General features: G+C 48.0%; 2 protein-coding genes across 2 annotated transcripts; one reads left to right on the plus strand and one right to left on the minus strand.

Annotated features, from left to right (window-relative positions):
* Window positions 1-132: 132 nt before the first annotated feature.
* On the minus strand, window positions 133-1,139 carry N7458_004993 (uncharacterized protein; the record flags this gene model as incomplete). Its single annotated transcript, XM_056908375.1, has 3 exons — window positions 133-221; window positions 271-943; window positions 993-1,139. The coding sequence occupies 3 exons, from the start codon at window positions 1,137-1,139 to the stop codon at window positions 133-135; spliced, it is 909 nt and encodes a 302-aa protein (XP_056766993.1).
* A 2,718-nt stretch (window positions 1,140-3,857) lies between these two features.
* N7458_004994 (RasGEF domain-containing protein) lies at window positions 3,858-5,093 on the plus strand (the record flags this gene model as incomplete). Its single annotated transcript, XM_056908376.1, has 3 exons — window positions 3,858-4,271; window positions 4,320-4,781; window positions 4,830-5,093. The coding sequence occupies 3 exons, from the start codon at window positions 3,858-3,860 to the stop codon at window positions 5,091-5,093; spliced, it is 1,140 nt and encodes a 379-aa protein (XP_056766994.1).
* Window positions 5,094-18,458: the final 13,365 nt, after the last annotated feature.

Here is an 18,458-nt window from a genome sequence, read left to right on the forward strand (position 1 = left end):
GGTACAAAGACTTGTGGTCAGACATTGTCAAATATGTATTCTGGTACCGGATACGAGTCAGGGATACCGTGGTACGTGACGGGACGCGTTAAGAATCCTTTGAGAAACGTGATATCTCGGGAGGAGTTAGTTCTAAACGCTTGCTTTCATGGCCGCTGTGATATGCGCTATACATGGCATGCTTTCGGACTCTAGTGTTTCGGCAGTTCCGATAACATAGCCTGTGCAAGATCACAATACAACCGGCAAAGATGCTTGCTCCTAGTATACTGCCGAAAATCGCCGCCAGGCTTTGTTTCGAGGGCCGTCGCGACACACCGCTCCAATCCAACTCAGTAGTGGGGGTTGAGAAAACAAAACTTGTCGTAGATGATAAGGAGCTGATGATAACAAGTGTTGTAGATGATTGCGGACCTGAGGCGCCCTGTGTTGTGTCCTCTTGCAGCGCATTTTGACTTTCTACCTGCACATGAGAGAAGTGACCAGGTTGGATACCGCCCTCGGCAGACGTGCGGATGAGAGAAGCCTGTGCACGTTCAGTTGGTTCTAAGTCGCCGATAATGTTGTCACTCGGAGGATTATTGCTTCCTGTCGTTGCTGGTAGAACACGCTCGATGCCAAAGTCGACTTGTGAAGTTAAAGTGAGAAGGTCGTCGGGGAGAGAGCCTGGGGATTTCTGGTTCGTTTCGAGTGTGACTAGGCTTTGAGTTAGGGGGTCGGTAGAGGGCGTTGCGCCGAGGGGACTTGGGTCCGGAGGGCTGGTCGCAATAGATTCCTGGTCTTGGGTGTTGTTGAACTCCGTTGTGCTTAGCAGACCTTCTGGTGATGTTGTTGACGGAGTGAAGTCAGACCCACTACCCGAAGGATTTTCTGAAGGTGCCTCTTCAGTCTCCCTCGTGTTCGGAAGTATCTTGACTTGTATCAGCCACCGTTCCGAGGAGGGCTAGTAGAGCAAGTCGTATGAGCCGCAAGAAAATTACCTGATCAGATACAAGCCTGGAGCTTAGATGGGTGCACGAGAGCCGTGCGAAGTATGCTTGCAGTGTCCGCGACGATGCCTTCTCGGAGGCTAGCCGATGGTATGAAGTTGATACACTAGTAAAGACTAGCCCCTGAGGAGGAGTCGGTACAGAGGTCATTGTATGATATTATCCATAAAGTCTTTCGATAAACCCTTTACTGTTGCAGGAAGTAGTGGGTCCTCGACGATGGATAGGCAACGTCGATCCAAATGGCACAATTTTGGATTTATACTCCTCCCAACATTTCTCTCATGGATGCTCGGATCCTCATAAAACACTTCCATGGATAGAGACTCGTGAAACAGTGAAAAGAAAGGATTTAGCTCAGCCATCAAGAAAGCAAAGGGGGTACGTGCAAGAATGCCGCTTCTATAGTGGCACGAGTCGGCTCGCATTTTATTTAATATTCGCCCCTCCACCCATCCTCTAAGCCCTAGTGAACCGTGGGTTTCGGATTCTGATATGCGACTGGAGTAAGAAATACCATGTCCTATGCCGCTGACTCACTCGGTGACCCACCCCCTTACATCAGGCACGGTTCGTCCATAGTTTCCCTTTCAGGTGTACTTTCTCATCTAATTATTACAGACTGGATAAGTGCACTCAATTTTTGGTCAACTTGTGAATCTTGGTCCATTTCAAAGAAGCTGAGGGAGGACTGGCGTTTTTACAAAGCGGTCTTGAAGACCGCGGACTGGAAGTCGGTCAAAAGCGCGATACAAGCACGCAATGACCTCACCAAGGCTTTTCACCAAGCCAGATATTTACGATATCAGGTTGAAAAAGGAACGCTGGACAAGAGAGAGGCGGATCGGAGGGTGAAATCTGTCTTTGGACAATTTGCCGAATCAATGAACAAAGTGGAGCTTTGGACAGGTGAAGGATAATCTGGCCCAAATGAATACACACTGTGGGCTGACCAAGTGTAGATTATCGTTTTACGGCTGCGGCAAACTCTGTCGACAAGAGATGGGTGTCAGAATAGTCGTATTGAGAACCGTGAGCAAGATGAAATAAGAGCGAATGCGCTTGGACGAATCTGTGTCTAGGTCACCTGAACATCCAGATTATTGGCCAGATGTGAAGGTGGATAAACGGCTCTAACAGCCCCTATTACCGGCCGATATTACAAGTATATTACTATAGAAGAAAGTTTCGTAGGAAATGGTGTTTGATAATACATGAACCGACCAATGCTAAGCTGATTTTTCGCCTTCTCAATCCGAGAGGTGGTATTTTGCCACTAAAAACCAGCTGATTCAACAAGCACCCACCACCGTGTGTTTTTTGCGGTAAATTGAATGGATTATGATTACAGTCATGCTGTGGTACCAAGCCATATCCGTAGGCCCTGAGGCGATGAGTTGTCAACAGCGATCTCCTAGTTCGTTAATGCTGGGAAATTTTGTTGGGACCAGCACGGGAGAGGATCACAACATTCTTTTGCCCAGGTGTGAAGCAGTACCAAAGCGATTCTGAATGACTTGGATTGCGCTCTGATAACCAGGTCCTGTTTCAACCCTTCTAGGATACACTCCGCTGCCACCGGAATTGCACTTATCACCGACTTGTACTTGGGGAACCGCTGTGCAATTCTACCGAGTACCTGTTCTTGGGTAATGTGTGTCGATTGATCAATCTGTTCGGCAAGATAATGATGGAATTGTTGAACACACTCTGTGAAAGAGGATTTAATCGCCCTGCGAGCTATTGTCATCGTTCCATGGTCGGCAGCTTGCGCCTGCCGTGCAATTGATCGAATCCCTCTCCTAGCTACTTTGCGAAGTAGGCCATACGCTGGCTTCTTGCAAATGAGTACGATATTCCGAGGCTTTGGTGTGAGTTTTGCCTCCCAGTTCAGTTTAAGGTGCCGGTACCTGAGCGAATGAATGGCACGTCGCGGAAATCGGTGGAGTGGTAGAATTCTCATCGGACTGTGAGGCTGATTGGTAAACTTTAGCTCGTCATAGGTTTCACGCCACTCGAGGCTCAACAAGGCACGATGGTGACGAGTTACAAATTGGTATATATAGAGCTGACGGATAGTGTTTGTCTTCTAACAATCAAGATGGACGGTAGATAGTTATAATATTGTGACAGGATATCCCGGTCTACCATGTGAAACTACGGAAATAAGAGTTGCAGTTATGTGCGTCCATCCGTACTTGGGGCGAATGTCGTTAATTAAAAGGGACGGAAGCGGGGCTTGGTTGTTATTGGGATTGTTGATTCACTGGAACTAGGCACACCGTACCCAGCATTTTCTTGATAAACCCTTAGCACATGTTGATCAATCGAATTATGTTTTCATGCGTAGCTCTGCGCTGAATGATCACCGGTCGTATTTTCATCGAGGGCGCATAATAACAACGTCTAAGCGTTCCGCATCTAGTTGGAATGTGGTACCTTCAATTTGAGGCCGTGCTGGATCAAATGCAATAAGATACAGTTCGAGCTCAGAAGCCCCAAGTAAATTAGGATATGAAGACTGTAGCAAATGTTGAAAGTTACAGTAGGCATGCGTTTTCTTGATGGACTGGCGCCTAGTGTTTGTCCGGATCGATTTGGAACTGCGGCACCTTCAAGGGTACCATTAAAGTGGGGATTTTTGACAGCACCTTGGGTTTTCTCATTTGTCTGCTAGAACTACCATCCTTTGGCAACCATCGGCATATCTCAGGGATAAAGCGGAGCGTTGACGCATCGTTCGCCTAGTTGCGCTCTTAAGCCGCTGTTGGCATTCGGCCTGAATCTGCAAATTAGAACAGCCCAGTTTCCCCTTAGGACAAACAACTCGGTTATTGCTTTCCCGGAAGCTGCGTACTATCATTGCAAATGGCCGACCGGGCGCCCCAAGTGCCGGCTATACGACACTCGATATTTGAAGTGCCATGGCCAATGGTGGATTTGGAGGTTACCCGACAACTTGAGGACGCAGATTTATCGAGTGACAACGACGGCTTTCCTAGCGCCCGCCATTGTAGAAAGGTGTCATTGAAGGACAGCCCAGTATCCTGGAAAATTTTCTCAAAGCATGAAGATACCGGGGCTATCACCATGCAACTCCTGCGGGAGAGCTGGAATATGTTCAAGGGTCTAGGTCTCCGGGACTGGGCTGATGATGTGTTGGGTATGCCGTCGACCAAGATGAAGATCTTCAGGCTATATTACAGCAGACTAGCATTTTCGCTGTTTTCTTTCCTTCGTCAAGTTCCTGATGAGATCACCACATACGATTCTATAGTATCGGTAGGAACACACACTCTGTCTTGGACCCGCCCAGACTAAACATGGTAGACCATTCGAACACACGATCGGCTCCTTTACGCCAGTCTCTTGCACGGTCTCACACACGCCAAAGATCGCAGTCCGTACCCGGCTTTGACACTGGATACATCACCTATTACGACCCCAGTCAAAGACTTACTGTCAAATCCGACGAACGACATCATCTGTCAGTTCGGGGTCCTCGAAACTCGCTACCAGCGATATTGCAGAAGCATAGACCTTGCGAATGGGTCCTACTTCCGAACCGCCACCGCATTACTAACCCTTGTAATCGATCAGTCTGTAGTCAGTGGCTCGAGAATCCTGACTCGCGACATACTACGGTCCTTTCGCCAAATCAGTCTTGAGGGTGTCTGGAACGATGACTGTCATCTGAAAGCGCTCGCACGTCGATGGAGCTGCCTCTGCCACGAGGCAGAGGAGATTGCAGCTTCAGGACGGCTGAACACCAAGCTACTGGGGCTCGCTCAGGTTAGTTCTATTATATTATCCAATGAGCTGGTAACTCACACTGTCTAGGATCTCTACAACCACCGAGATTTTTTCTCGCTTACGGCAATTTTACGTGGGCTATCAAACGGAGGCGTCGGGCTGGAACCTGTATTATCTGCATTCCTTGATGACAGTCGGAATTATAGACAATATCGTCTCAACCTGCACAAGGAGCCTTGCCTTCCGTTTATTTACCCATTTATCAAAGACCTGAAGTTGGGAAATCATAAGGCTGTACAGGGGATCTTTGGTTTCCTTTGCTACGATCAAATCTTCACACAGGCTATGTGATTCCGTGCTGGCATCTTTCTGAAGATTTTTTCTGGATCAACTAAGGCTTGGGCTGCGGCGGGAAGCGACAATTTCCAAGGATGCTTTTCGTATTTTAGTTCTTATGACTGGCTGATATTCTTCGATACTGTCACTGTACTGTATAGGCACTGTTGTGAAAAATGAAGTAAAGAAAGCCCGTTCATCCCCAGATTCTGGTTCTATTCGCCATCCCTAATCCAAGCTCTCCCAAGAGCACCAAAGTACTAGATACTCGGTCTTCCACTGGCCGTTTTGGGTAACTTTTCTTTTTGCTATCGCTTTGATCGGTTTGATCTAAACAGAATGGTGAGACAAGGCTGGCCGCAACATAGGGGTTGTCTCATACCGTTCGGTCCTCGTGGCTTGTGTAGTCATATATTATGCTCATGATCGGGTCCTCCGCATTGGAGTTGTTGTCTGAGAAGTAAGAGAGCTGTTCTGTATCGGAAGCAACGAATGCCCGATCTTCACTCATCTCCGAAGGGACATAATCGGAGTCAAGTTCTGAGTTTGGGACATCCTGGGGCTCTGAATCCTGAGAACCCAGCGTGGTTCCGCTACAAGACGTGTCGTCATGACAACTTGGTGGTGACATAAGTCTACTTCAAAGCATTCAATCGGGGCTAGACTTGTGACGAGTGATCAATCATAATACTGATGAGAAACTCTTCTTATAGGAAATACATGGATTGAGTCGGAGCTTTATCGGTTCAATTCACCACCTCTCGAAAACAATGTGCGTTCTCCAGTGTCTAAATCAAGATTTGAGTGCTTGATTTGAACGAGACGAGAAGACACTAACACGCAATCACTTGGCGTGTATTTCATAAATGCTTCCAGATCGAAAGCGAAATTGTTCAAATTGTCTCTATTTCTTTCTGCAGATGGTTGCTTTTAATGATAGAGACAAGACTTCAAGATTACACGGCGGCCGAGTCCCCGGCATTTGAGAATCTCAGTACGCTGTTGGCAGAGCCTATAAAAAGCCCAAATTGACTATAATGTTTAGAAGAAACTATGCATATCGACATTGCTGTCTATATGAGTTTGACCTTTTATATGAAGCATTCCAAATGAACAATCTGCTCAGATAGCATCCCGTGTGCTCGCTTGGTTAGTTACAGTGTTTTCGATCCCGGTACGTTCTGTGCCCGTCCCCGAAGCTCACAGCTGCTTAACTAAAACGATTAGGTTACTAGTCTCGTCATTGATCCAGGTCATCGGTCACAAAATGTGAAGGTACGGTAATTTATTGTATTTTAACCGTAAATCGATCTTACAGTTGAGATTATTCCGAATGATGTTTCTAAGACTCTGCAGTCGCCCACTCCGTGCAGTTCTTGCAACGTTGAAGAGAGCCTGATGCAAGATGTTTCCAAATCTAGTATGTAGAAAAGGCCACAGTAGACAAATCATCAACTAACCAAACGTGTAGAGTTTCTGTTGGTATTACCAGCTAGGTACTGTGTACACAGTTAAGTGGACAGCATGGTTGTTCCATAAGCAGAAAGTAAATTGATTGATGTAGATAGATGTATGTTCCAGGTCCTCGTCCAGTGCCCCTGAATGCATGCGGCGGGAGCCGCAGCTCAGCAAGATTACGTACAACATGTCTTTGCTTATTCTGACGGGAGGATATGTCCCGACAGTTTCATTCAGCCCAGTCTCATATAATACATCCGCATTTGACCCGTCACAGTATGCGGCAAATTCGGCCAGACGACCATTCATCTTGATCTTCTTTGCCTGCTCGGTTGCCGTCGGTCAGTTGAAAAGGGGCTGCCTGTAGTTTAGCCTTCAATGTTTAGAAAGTTCAAGTATAAGTTAATCCAGAGGCAGGAGGCCGATCGTAGCTCTGGAGGAACCCCCACAGAAAACTACTGAGTACGATTCAGGGAGGCCGTGGATTTGGCGCACGTTACCCTGGTACATGTCCAAATAACTTATGCACCCGCTAGCTATCCAGCGATTGTAGCCAACGTGTAACTGCATTTATCAAATCGGCATTTGAAATTTCAGAACTTCTCGGTCGACAATTGGAACTCAAATAGGATATCTTTATCCTTCGCTGTATCTATCAAAATTGAGATAATGCCTGCCGGCTGTTGCTATTTCTTCGGACCGCAAGTATCTTGTCCTGGAGAAGGGAGAATTTTTATCCCTCTCTACGTAGTTAATTTTGACCGACTCTAGTAAGTAGTTCTTGTGCTAGAGTACAGGCGTATCAGCTCACATAGAGATGGATGGCTGATAAAGAGCCCGTCAACTGTCAACTAGGGTTAATTGGGTGGTCAATCTTTCACATTTGTGCATGCCTGCATGTGCCCCTAGTCCACCCAGTGATTGAACTACACAAATGCAAATAACCTTGTTAAATGAGCGGCTGATGCGAACTAAATGAAGAATGATGGACTGAAATTGTCATTTACACAGCCTGTCAATTTGAACAGTCATCTTTGCTCCATGCGGATCATGCGTGAAGCCAATCCAGGTTATTAACCCTGGCGAATAAACCAAAATAGTCCACTAGAAATGTCTTGACTGCCTACACAAAATGCTAGAACTAGGCAAATATACCGAAGCATCCGGTTTGCCCTAGACCAATGGATCAGGGAGCGGACGTCAACACGCAGCCGTGTCGGGAGGTCATGAGGAGGTTGCCAAGCTGTTCATGGACCAGGGAGCGGACATCAACAAGCAGGGGGCCGAGCACAGCAATTTGATGATACAAAACAGCGCGTAGATATGGTGATTAACTGTCAGCGATCTGAATGGCAGAGACCCAGGGTTATGAATGACCTCCATCACTTCTCACTTCTCCCCTCTCACTCCTCTCTTCTCTCTTGTCTTATTGTTGCGAAATGCACTCTTTTCTTGAAAACGAGGCTATTATGACGGGCAATGCGCCGATGGCCATACTAGGACACTCAAATATCTGGGCAATCTGACATCGACGAATGTGAACCAGGCCTGGTGGCTTGAGGTCGAGAAGCTCTAGACACTGGTGATAGAGACCCGACATAAAAGACCGAGCTCGGTTATGTCCGTTCTTATATGCTAAGGCGCGAGACACCCCTCTCTGAATTGTTCCTCATTTTTAACTTCCATGGAGTTTGATGGCACACACGCCATGAGCCCTATACAATACGATGTCCCTCAACTTAGTGCGGGCTCGCTCAATAGTTGATCTGCGCTAAGTCTTTGGTGGTGGGACCAGGAAAGAGTAATCAAGTCTGTATTAGTCAAGGTGATTTTGAGAATGCGTGTGGTGGATACAGGTCGGCGAATCCTCAGCATATGTTCTACCTTCCTCCTAATCACCGACCTGGAGTAGCACAAGACTATTCTTTTGCGAAGCAGTTTGTTGTGGAGAAGCATAATCGATACGGGAGATGAGATGACGTCGATGCAGCTTATATCGGATTTTTGGGGGGGGGGGTTTTTGGGGGGGGGGGGGGGGGGGGACCAACGGAGGTTGCACGTGTTGGTGCATAATGTGATGTGTCACCCCACAGGTCAAGCGACATGCTTTGTTGAACGTCATATCCATCATGGCTAACGATAGAATTGGATGTCATTTTCTTGGCCATACTGTAACGACACACCAAGGGTGAGTGGCTGTTAGTTGAGGCTTATCCCATTAAGGGACATTGAGGGTATTGTTCGCCTGCGAACAACGCTAACTAGATGGTCAGCATCGGCTAATATCACTTGTTGAGGTTCTCTGGGCCAAAGAGAAACCATCGCGATTGATGATTAGCACAAACCGCACAAAAGGAGGAGGAGGAGGAAGAGGTCTCCCAGCAAATCATCAAGCTACTTGGCGTTAGGTGGCCTTCACATAATTTGCAGAAATCTTCCGTATTCCATGGAATTCTACTTCTTGTCACAGGCACTGTAATCTTACGACGCATTTCACTGTAACATACACAACGCATTTTACTGTGCTCTCGGTTTAATGCAGCCCGCTCAATGAATGATCTGCGCTAAGTCCTGGGCAGTGGGGCCAGGAAAGAGTGACTCAGTGTGTACTGATCAGGGCAATTTCCAGAATGACTGCACTGTATATCACTCACTCTGGTTTATTCTACACCACAATAGTGACAAGGTAAAAGGATGACAGGCTGGAACTTGGTGTTTCTCTGTGGTGCTGCCGACATTGATGGACCTGATCGCAAGGTGAAGAGCTTCAGGGAATTCAGAAAAGGTGTCGCAGTGCCGCAGTCAAATAAAGCAGTGTACCACGGCGCCCAAAGTATAATCGGCTGCATGACAAGGGTCAATTCAGGGGTCAAGAATAGTTTCGCAGCTTACTCATCTCACATAGCTTGATTATAAAGAGCTATGTAGCACCCATCTCCAATGGCTTAGCACTGTCTAAATCAACCCCATCATGCAGATTCCGTTACTAGCAGTTCTCATTGGAGTCTTCATTCGCACCTCCTTGGGGGCCTCCCTCGGAGTCATCGACCAGGATCGCCAATGTCTGATATGGTCCAACAACAATCATGGATGCACGGGCTACTCTGAACCTTTTGCAGAGCTTAATGGAACTGACTGTTCAGGTTAAGTCAAATCAACGTGAACTACCTTAACACTATATATTGACTGTTTCGCAGAACTGAGCGAGATAGTGAACGGCACACGCAAAGACTTCTCTGTTCTCAGTGTAGGAGCGTGTGGGACTGAAGACGGCAAATATGTCGCCTGGATAGCGGTCAATCAGACCGGTGAAGTTACCTTCTTCAATCAAAATGGTGATCAATCAGGATGCATTTTGAATAATGGACTTCAGGCTGGCAGTTGGTGCAGTGCGTCTGATTACAAGTCAACGACCACTACTAGCTCGTCCTCCACGCCGATGACCTCGACTACGGCAATCTCTTCTTCGAGTACTGTCTCTTCTTCGAGTACTGTCTCTTCTTCGAGTACTGTCTCTTCTTCGAGTACTGTCTCTTCTTCGAGTACTGTCTGTTCCTCGACCACTGTCTCAGGCAGTAAGTCGGATACTGCGGCTTCCACGTCGACCTGCGTCTGTCCATGAAGAGTGAAGAGAACTACCTGACGCCGAATCGGACATGCTTTTGTTAGTCCGACCTTATTGTTGCTTCACGTTTTTGATTTCACTCCTGTTCTGTCTATTACAGTCCAATCCATGTTAAAGTCAAAAGGCTTTGATCCTTTGTGAAGTGTCTAGCGGCCCTCGCTCCACTTTTTCCGTAATGTACAACGTTCTCTGTAAAAGAGCAAATCATGTTGCCGATTCCGTCGGCCATCTTAGACATATCGGGCTTCGAAATAGCTAGGAGACCCTACACCATTGACGAACGACTCAATTGATACTAGATACACGGAATGATGGCAAACTAATCTCCGATATACAATACAATACACTGCTCGTATAATGCTATCAGTGACATCATTCATAGATTCTATTGATCACTCCAGTAACCCCCACTCAGCCTCTTCAAGGACCAGCATCGATGAGAGACCAAAGCGGTGCCTACATGAAACCACCAAACTCTGATCCTTGGTAGTCGCAAAGATCTGTTTTGTGTGTCGTAGAGATCCGTTCTGGTTGTCGCAGGGATGGGACTGCCGGTGTGAGGATGTCGAGACTCTCTTGTTGACGTAGATTAGAATCCGGAACCGATCTGCGTCGGTCTCGACAGTAGGTCGATATAGCCGCCAGGCGCTGTGGTTGACATGTGTTTGGTAGGTAGTGATTGAGGGTTCTTGGATTAGGAGCACGTCCAAGTTTTGGCTTTGGTGGTCGTTGATGAGTGCTTCCATTCTTGGTCCTGATTTCATTATGTTCAACTGTAGTATGCGTAGGTTTGTCTCTAACATTGAGGGGAGTTGGAAGTTGCGGGGGTAGGACACTGTCGGTCACTAGTAGGGTGTTCGCCACTGCAGTCGAGGCATCGGGCCCTTACCCCTGGGGGGCATCGTTGCCGCTCATGTTGACCCGCGCAGTGTCCGCACCGTGGTGTTTCCTTGCACGACCATGCAAGGTGTCCGAAGCGTTGGCACCGGAAGCACCTTTTCTTCTTGATCTCGCGGCGTTCCACGCTGCCGATATACCGTTGGCCAACAACGAGCCCGTTGTTGAGCATGTGTTCGGCTCCCTCTGCAGAGTCGAACCAGATACCGAGCGATGCAAACTTCCCTAGCACCTTGTCCTTCCTCTTCAGCCATGCTATCTCTTCGATTCTGAAGCCCCGTTCCACCAAGTTGTTTTCTTCCATGATTTTCTCAATAGCCTGCGTGGTCGCGTTTTCTAGGTCGAAGTCCTCTGTCGGGGTGCGGTGCTCCACAACACCGAAACGAGGCTTGACCAGCTTCGTGCCGTTCCCGAGTTCGCTCAGCCATTCGGTGTTATTGCGGGCCACCTCGGCCGATTCTGAGTCCTTGAAGCGGATTACGTAACCAGTCTTGGTAGTTCCTATGCCAGCGACCTGGGCGTCTTGCGTGGAAGGGGCGTTCAACAGGGCGGTGCGGATATGGGTATTGGCGGCTTCGGTGGGGAGGTATCGGCCGAAAGTGTTCCCATCGGTAGTGTCATTGTCTCTTGGATCCACGAACGATCTCTGCGTACTGATTCGGATGCAGTTCTGTTCTTTCTCGGGCGGGTGGTGGCTCGGTTGGGGGGAGTCATTGCCGCCGCCAGCCGCTACAGCCGCCTACGACCTGGTTGGGGCTGCTGGTGTCAGGGTTTCAATTCGTTCTCGCAGAGCTCTGATTTCTTCGTGGAGCTTTTCATTCTGATCTCGGAGGACGTTCTGGTCGTGTTTGACCTCTAGGATCTCGGCTTTGGTGGATTCGATGACCGTGGTTTGGTGGGTGATGATTTCCTTCAGGCTGTTGATGAGCTGTCGGGCCTCTTTGGTCGTCACCCGCCCGTTATTGTCTTCGGAACCTCCAAACTCAGGGTTTGAGTAGGCAACGGTGGTGGCTTCATTCCTATTTCGAGGGCTTCTTCTCTTTCGAGGCACGATCGGTTCGAACTCTTCCAGGGTGAACAGCTGTGCCCCTCTTTGGGTGTTTGTGGGGGAGGGCTCGGCCCCTCCCGCGGATGGGTCCGCCATCGGTCCGAGGTTAGTTCCCGCTCGGCACACAACAACGTTTTGTTTCGCAATAGTATCGACCACAACGCAGTCGTCGTTTTTCGCATCAGTCAGCTACTGGTTCACTTTCGGGACATCTGTTTTCCTTTGCTACAGGGAGGATCGAAATCAGTTTCACCACTTGCACATAGAGATTCTTTCTCGAACCCACTCTTGAAACCCACTATACCATTAAAGTCACCGTACCCCTGACTCGATTTCTTGGCAGTATTCCGATACAGCTGTAAATTACAACTTAAAAATAGCTCCAGTAATACATGTATGGTCTCAACGGCTTCTAGAACGTCGATCCTGCAAACGAGGCAAACAGAAGGGGATCCCCAAAGTCACTCTGGTAACTTGGCCACGTTCGCATATCAGTCTGTCACAGTCTGTCAACTTCTCAACGTGAGAAGTCTCTTAAACGAGCCAAGTGTACATCCAGTACTATACTGGCAGGTCAAGTATATTGGTTAGTGTAACATGCAGGGTCTTCGCATTAGGACTCGGATTTGCTGGACTATGACTGGAGGAAGTTGCTGACGTTGAATCTCATTGCAACGTTTAGATCCTTCACGAGAACGATGAGTGCTAACTCAAATCGCGATGACTATGACCTTCAACCCTATGATTCCCACTCTGTCGATCACAACTGGCAAAATGCCCCCACACCAGGATACTTTGTTTGCACGCCTACATCAAGGGGCGGATTCAGTCCTTTACCCAACTCTGTACTATTTCTAAATAATTACGAACGGTAACTGGATTTACGGACACGCCACGATCAGCAGCTAACCTAAATATAGACTAGGGCATTTTAGGATAGGGTTGGAGAATTACTTTCTAAGTGGACGCGGGGGAATCTAATTTCGAATGTGGCAGTACCACTCGATACTGAATCCAAGTTGTTCTGGCGCTCCCAAAGAAAGCATATGAAGAAGTCCGCACTTCTTCAGGTTCTGACAGAATGTTTTTTTCGAAGAGAAATCCTCTGCTGAGCCGTGTGGTCCGATGCCACCGCTATAGCCATCTGGTTCTCCACCATTAGCTTCTTCAGGCTTGGTTGCCTCTCTGGTGCGACAAAGCACCAAACCCACCAAGATCTGAAACTTTTCCATAAACCGCGAATAACGCGGCATATAACCGTACGCCATTGCGGGGTGGATATTTATTCGGCTTCGGTGTCTCTCCGCCATCCTACAAGTAGGGGAGCTTACTCAAGTGATCCCACTTGGGGACCAACCTACTTGGCGTGAATTTCTAGCACGTCCTGCAAGATACTCAATAGGACCCGAGCCCGTGGAAGGTTTAGAATAGCAACGGTACTATTGCGAGGAACTCTTGGGATCCACATTGGAGCCAGGCAAGTATAACCCTATATACAATGACCAGTCAGCACCGCGTACAGTAACACAAAGGTGAGCAGGAGACTGACCCAACTTCGGACAGGTTCCAGAACAGCTCTACGGTAGTCCTTGCCCTGGAAGGGCGCAGTCCTACGAACCTTGGAGTTTTAGGGGGCTTTTCTGCTTCGATGAACTTTTATTCCATTGAATTTCTACTCTTACGGTGCTGTGTATGCATCGGATTAGATGCGTACGTAATGATTCGGAGGTACAGTGCTGTAATTCGAAAATGGTGGGTCTCGATAGCTTCCCGAAATGAAATATGAATACCGGAACAATTATTCGGTGCATTTAAGACTATTCAACAGTGGCAGCAGCACTGTCAACTTATTCCCAGGAAACAAGAAGAGCTCCATTGAGATCCCAGGAGCCTTGGACATGTTATTTGGCGGTGACCATAGGAGCGCATTTATTTACTTTTACTCTAGCTGCGACACAAGTAGATGTCTACGGAGCATGATTATTGAGTTTTGCACTTTGAACATGGTTATTCTGAAGCCGTTTGGAGTAATTTGGACAATTCTCTCGTTCCTCTTACATCTTCTCCACTGCATCTTTCTCTGCCTACTGTCAACTCAGTCAATCTCATTCCTCGACTAAGCTTCTCACTGTCTATTTCGGCATGCGCATTGCTGGCGACCCAGTCGTCCCTCATTTTGATAGAGGTTAACACACCTGCTATAGCAATCCTCCTTGCTACAGTTGGCGTCGTTGTCTCCATACCGGGGGTATAGTGTTCTTCACCCAAAGATCAAATAAGATTTCGCGTGAGGTCTGATCTTGTCACAGTTTGTTCAAATATACGTCCACCTACGACATCCTACCTTCCAACCTCACGGATTAAGGATATTCTGCTTCATTCTTGCTAGGACCTCCACAGTAACAAAGCTGGTTTTCTGCCTTATTGGGAGTCTGACGAGCTCACCAACCCAACGCCTGTTCATTGTATTCATCTCATTTGACTATCTACGCATCGCTTTGTTCCACTGGTGGCTAGTACGATACACGATCCCCGGTCTCCAGTTGCGTTTAACACTGAAGCGTATAGCATAGTTTCTCTCTGGCATAGCTTCGATCAGTTGTCTGATCACCGTACTAGCTTATGTGTTCAATCGTTCGTTGTTTCCTGTGGGGGTAAGTGCGTCTAACTTTATCTTTTTTACCCCGACGCTGATTAGCCCAGTTACAAGTTGTTCTGACCAGTGCCTCAAATTTGCTTTCTCCATTTGTTCAGTTAGGGTCCTGTGGAGCCCAACCGGCGGATGAAAGGTTACAGAATTTGGATACGGAGTGTGTATAGAGTTCATTGAGTGCAACCCCAGAATACGAATTTATCTATACCTTCCCTCGCGCGTAGATTCGCGTGTTGAACGATCATGTGGCGACTTTGCAGTCTGAAGGATACCAATGTTGAACGATGGAAGAGAAAAGACAGTCACGAAGATGACAGTAATTCTGCGAATCAGATACAACCAATAGCCAGCCTTGCCAGCAGAACAACGAAATGGAAGATAACAGCAGGTAGGATCAGCAAAGAAACCGCGGAAACACTCCTGTAACCTCGGAATGAACGTTGTCCCTGCATTCACTCTACACAGGAGTCCGAATTGTATTGCACTTCCGCCTGGTTACCCTTATAAAAAGAGGTTACGGCCCAGACTCCAACGCTAAGCCAAATCTCTTCTCAATCGCCTGACGGCTGTATGAACAAGTAACCTTTTCAATGGATGGTCCCACTATTCTTACTCTACGAGACTCCGCGGTCATCGTGATTCTCGATATTTTTGGGATCTCCTACTTTGCCTTGTTTACACTTCAATGCCTTCTCTTTCGTTTCCCTGAGTCCCATGCGGACATCAGTAACTCGCTCGCGACACTTCTTTTCGGCGTTGGTGTCATCTCTTGGTGTTTCCTGAGTCTCGCCTACCGTGTCCTTCTCGTCCTCGGTACCGCAAATGCGTGTAAGTGGGAGAAGCTGGAGTTCGGAGGGATTCTGTTGTTGATTTATACAACCACCGTCTCCTACGTCGCTCTTCAGTTCGCCGTTCGCCCTGTGGCGCAGCTTGGATACATTTGCGCTATCTCTTTGCTTTTTGTGGGACACTTGGTCGAAGTCCTGGCACATCCTTCGGGCACTCCCGTGACGAGTCTCAAGTTTCAATATCACTGCGCCTCCCTGGGCTTGCTCGCCCTGGTACCGATGATCCATAGCTTTGCGGGGCCTCTCGGTCAGCCCGTGCCGCTGACTTGGGAAGTTGCTCGTGTTGCCGCTTATAATGGTCTTGGGTTCATGCAGTATTTCGTCCGGCCCTTTGAGAGAATGGGCCACTTCAATAGATGGCAACCCAGTTTATACATCACGCATCTGGTTCTTGTATATAGCGCTGTAATGCTATCATCAAAAATTGTGCCTGCAGTGCACTAGCAGGCTGCAGCGGTTATGATGGAATGAGGATAGCAGTATCCAGTGCGATCAATAGAAGCTGAGTCCCTCCGATAGGAGCGGAAATTCAGCCAAAAATTGTTCACGTTGATCAAATGCCGCCGTACTCTCACGCGCACAGATGGTGACCGGGAGATCGTTTGTAACTAAAGGGAGGATTTCTACTGGCTCTCCCTTACGTTGCTTCGCCACCTTGGAAAAGCGACTGGGAACCCAGGTGAGCGCTACGTGGGTCTGTTGGGCTATCCCCACTATTTGACGCAGTTTCCGAACGGCCACCTGGCTTTAGGGTGAGCTATCTCTAGTAACTTTAGCCATTTTCATTGTTATTTATGTCTCTGAAAACTAGATTGTCAATTAAATAGACTACTGATTTGCATACTAGGTGTTTGCATGAAGACAGCCGATAGCGCATCCTCTGAAAGAGTGTGTCGATGAGTAATATTCAACAACTCTGTATCCACACAGCAGAAGACGCGATCGAGAACTGATTTCTCTATCGGAAGAGTACAGTGCTACAGGTAAATTCGAAATTGCCTTCCATGTTCTCCACATAGAAATTTGTTCTAGAACCCTGAGCCAAGACATAGCATTCCAATTTCGGCTAGACAGTCCGGGGTTCGATCCATATCATAGGTCGAAGCAGTATAGCTGGATCCGTTATTGCCCTAGTGCTAGGGTCCCAGATAGTTTCTCTGTGTAAAATGTGGAAGGCAATTTCGAATTTAGCTGTATCGGCTTGAATTGTAGACAATATGGTGCCGTACAGTAGAAATGCGGGCCGTGTGCAGGAAAATCACACAAGGGGCCCTGATCTACCCTGTAGATTGTTTTGGTCCAAAGAACTGTCATTCACATGTGCCAGGCAAAGTTCGGTAAGATATTGACACAATTGGTTGACTTTGCTTTCGATAACGTCGGCCCTATAGGTGTCCCATTGATCTAAGATCGCAGAAAGAGCGAGAGCTTCTGTAACTGTTTTTTGCAAAGCTACCAATCGATGACCATCCAAAATAGCCTCGGCCTGGTCTAAAGCCGATCGCAGGCTAGGATGCCCTCGATTCCTCAGGGCAGCCTGGACCTCGAGCTGATCATCGTTCAAAACCCGTTTCAGTTTGAAAAATTTGTAGACGATTAACGAGACGCCGAACAGCACAAATGTCACTGCTGTCACAATAATCGTCGTCAGAGCCATGACAGAGCAGGTTCCGGATTGTGAAGCCAAAATATTGACGGCTGTCGTCAGCAACCCTGCAGTCGCGTTAAGGCAAGCTGGACTGTGAATTTTTCTCAGTTCTGGAAAACGGGCTTCTGCGCAGGGACCTTACAGAAAGATTTTGTTGATGAGCCAGGGATAATTGTCTTTGAACTTGACCCAGAGCCAGCCCAACATGGCACCCCCAGTAATGAGGAAGAGAAACGCAATGACAAGGAGGGGAGGGTTCTGAATCGTCTTCAGCGCCGCCCGACCTGCCCCATTCTTTTGGAGTACATCTTGGACTTCGTTCGACTTTTTCAAAGACGTGAACGTGCCCGGGATGATCACATATCCCGCAAGCAGCACCCAATTAGCTGCGTTGGCGGAAAGGTTGAACCTCCAATCCATCTGTGCTTCTTCTCTCAGCATTTTCGTGTACTCGTTCCCTTTGCTTGTGCGACGGTGGACAGTGCTTGCGCGAATGTGCTGCCCACTGCTATGAGAGCGGATAGTCTGAGTAGCCATGATGTGGACTACTATACGGAATTCAAGAGTTGAAGGGTTTTAATACTACCGACCAAGGTCCTTCAAACCCACAACTGGGAATAAGACGTTTTAATTGGGAATTTGCATCGTCGCAAAGCGGATCAATAGACGTACTTTTCAGAGGTCGGCATCCGAGGGCGATCAAGACGGTAGCCCAGAAGTGAGGGCGGGCAGATGGGCTGTTGGCGGCTGTCGTCTGGCCCGGTGATATATATTCCCAGTCTGTCAAATTCTTAAGGTTTATTATCAATTCCTTATGGGGGCGGTTTATGACTTACCCATTGTCGACTGCAGCGTCACAAAAGCTGCGGGAGAACAGTCACTTTGGAGTGTTCTCCAACGAGGTAAACTCCAGGCCAGAGAACAGTCATTTAAGATGTAGTATAAAGTGCACCCTGTCTCATGCCTTCGCCGTGACTTTTTTACGGAAGCTCCTTCCCTACCACTCCTACTCAATGGCAGCCTGGCTCGACACCGCCAGAGGGAACTCGGGCTGGGCCCTGACGGATACTGGTCGGCTGGAAGCACTGGTGCAGTGGATGACCCATCCCGATACTCAGTATCCCTGCTTGGTTTGTTTCGCTGGAAACGGAAATCGGGTCAGGGCGCTTCGGGCCCTCTTTCCTCATAACAATGTCACTCGCA

This window comes from Penicillium daleae, assembly GCF_028827525.1.
Source record: "Penicillium daleae strain IBT 16125 chromosome Unknown utg000005l_segment0_segment0, whole genome shotgun sequence".
Taxonomy (NCBI): Eukaryota; Fungi; Ascomycota; class Eurotiomycetes; order Eurotiales; family Aspergillaceae; genus Penicillium; species Penicillium daleae.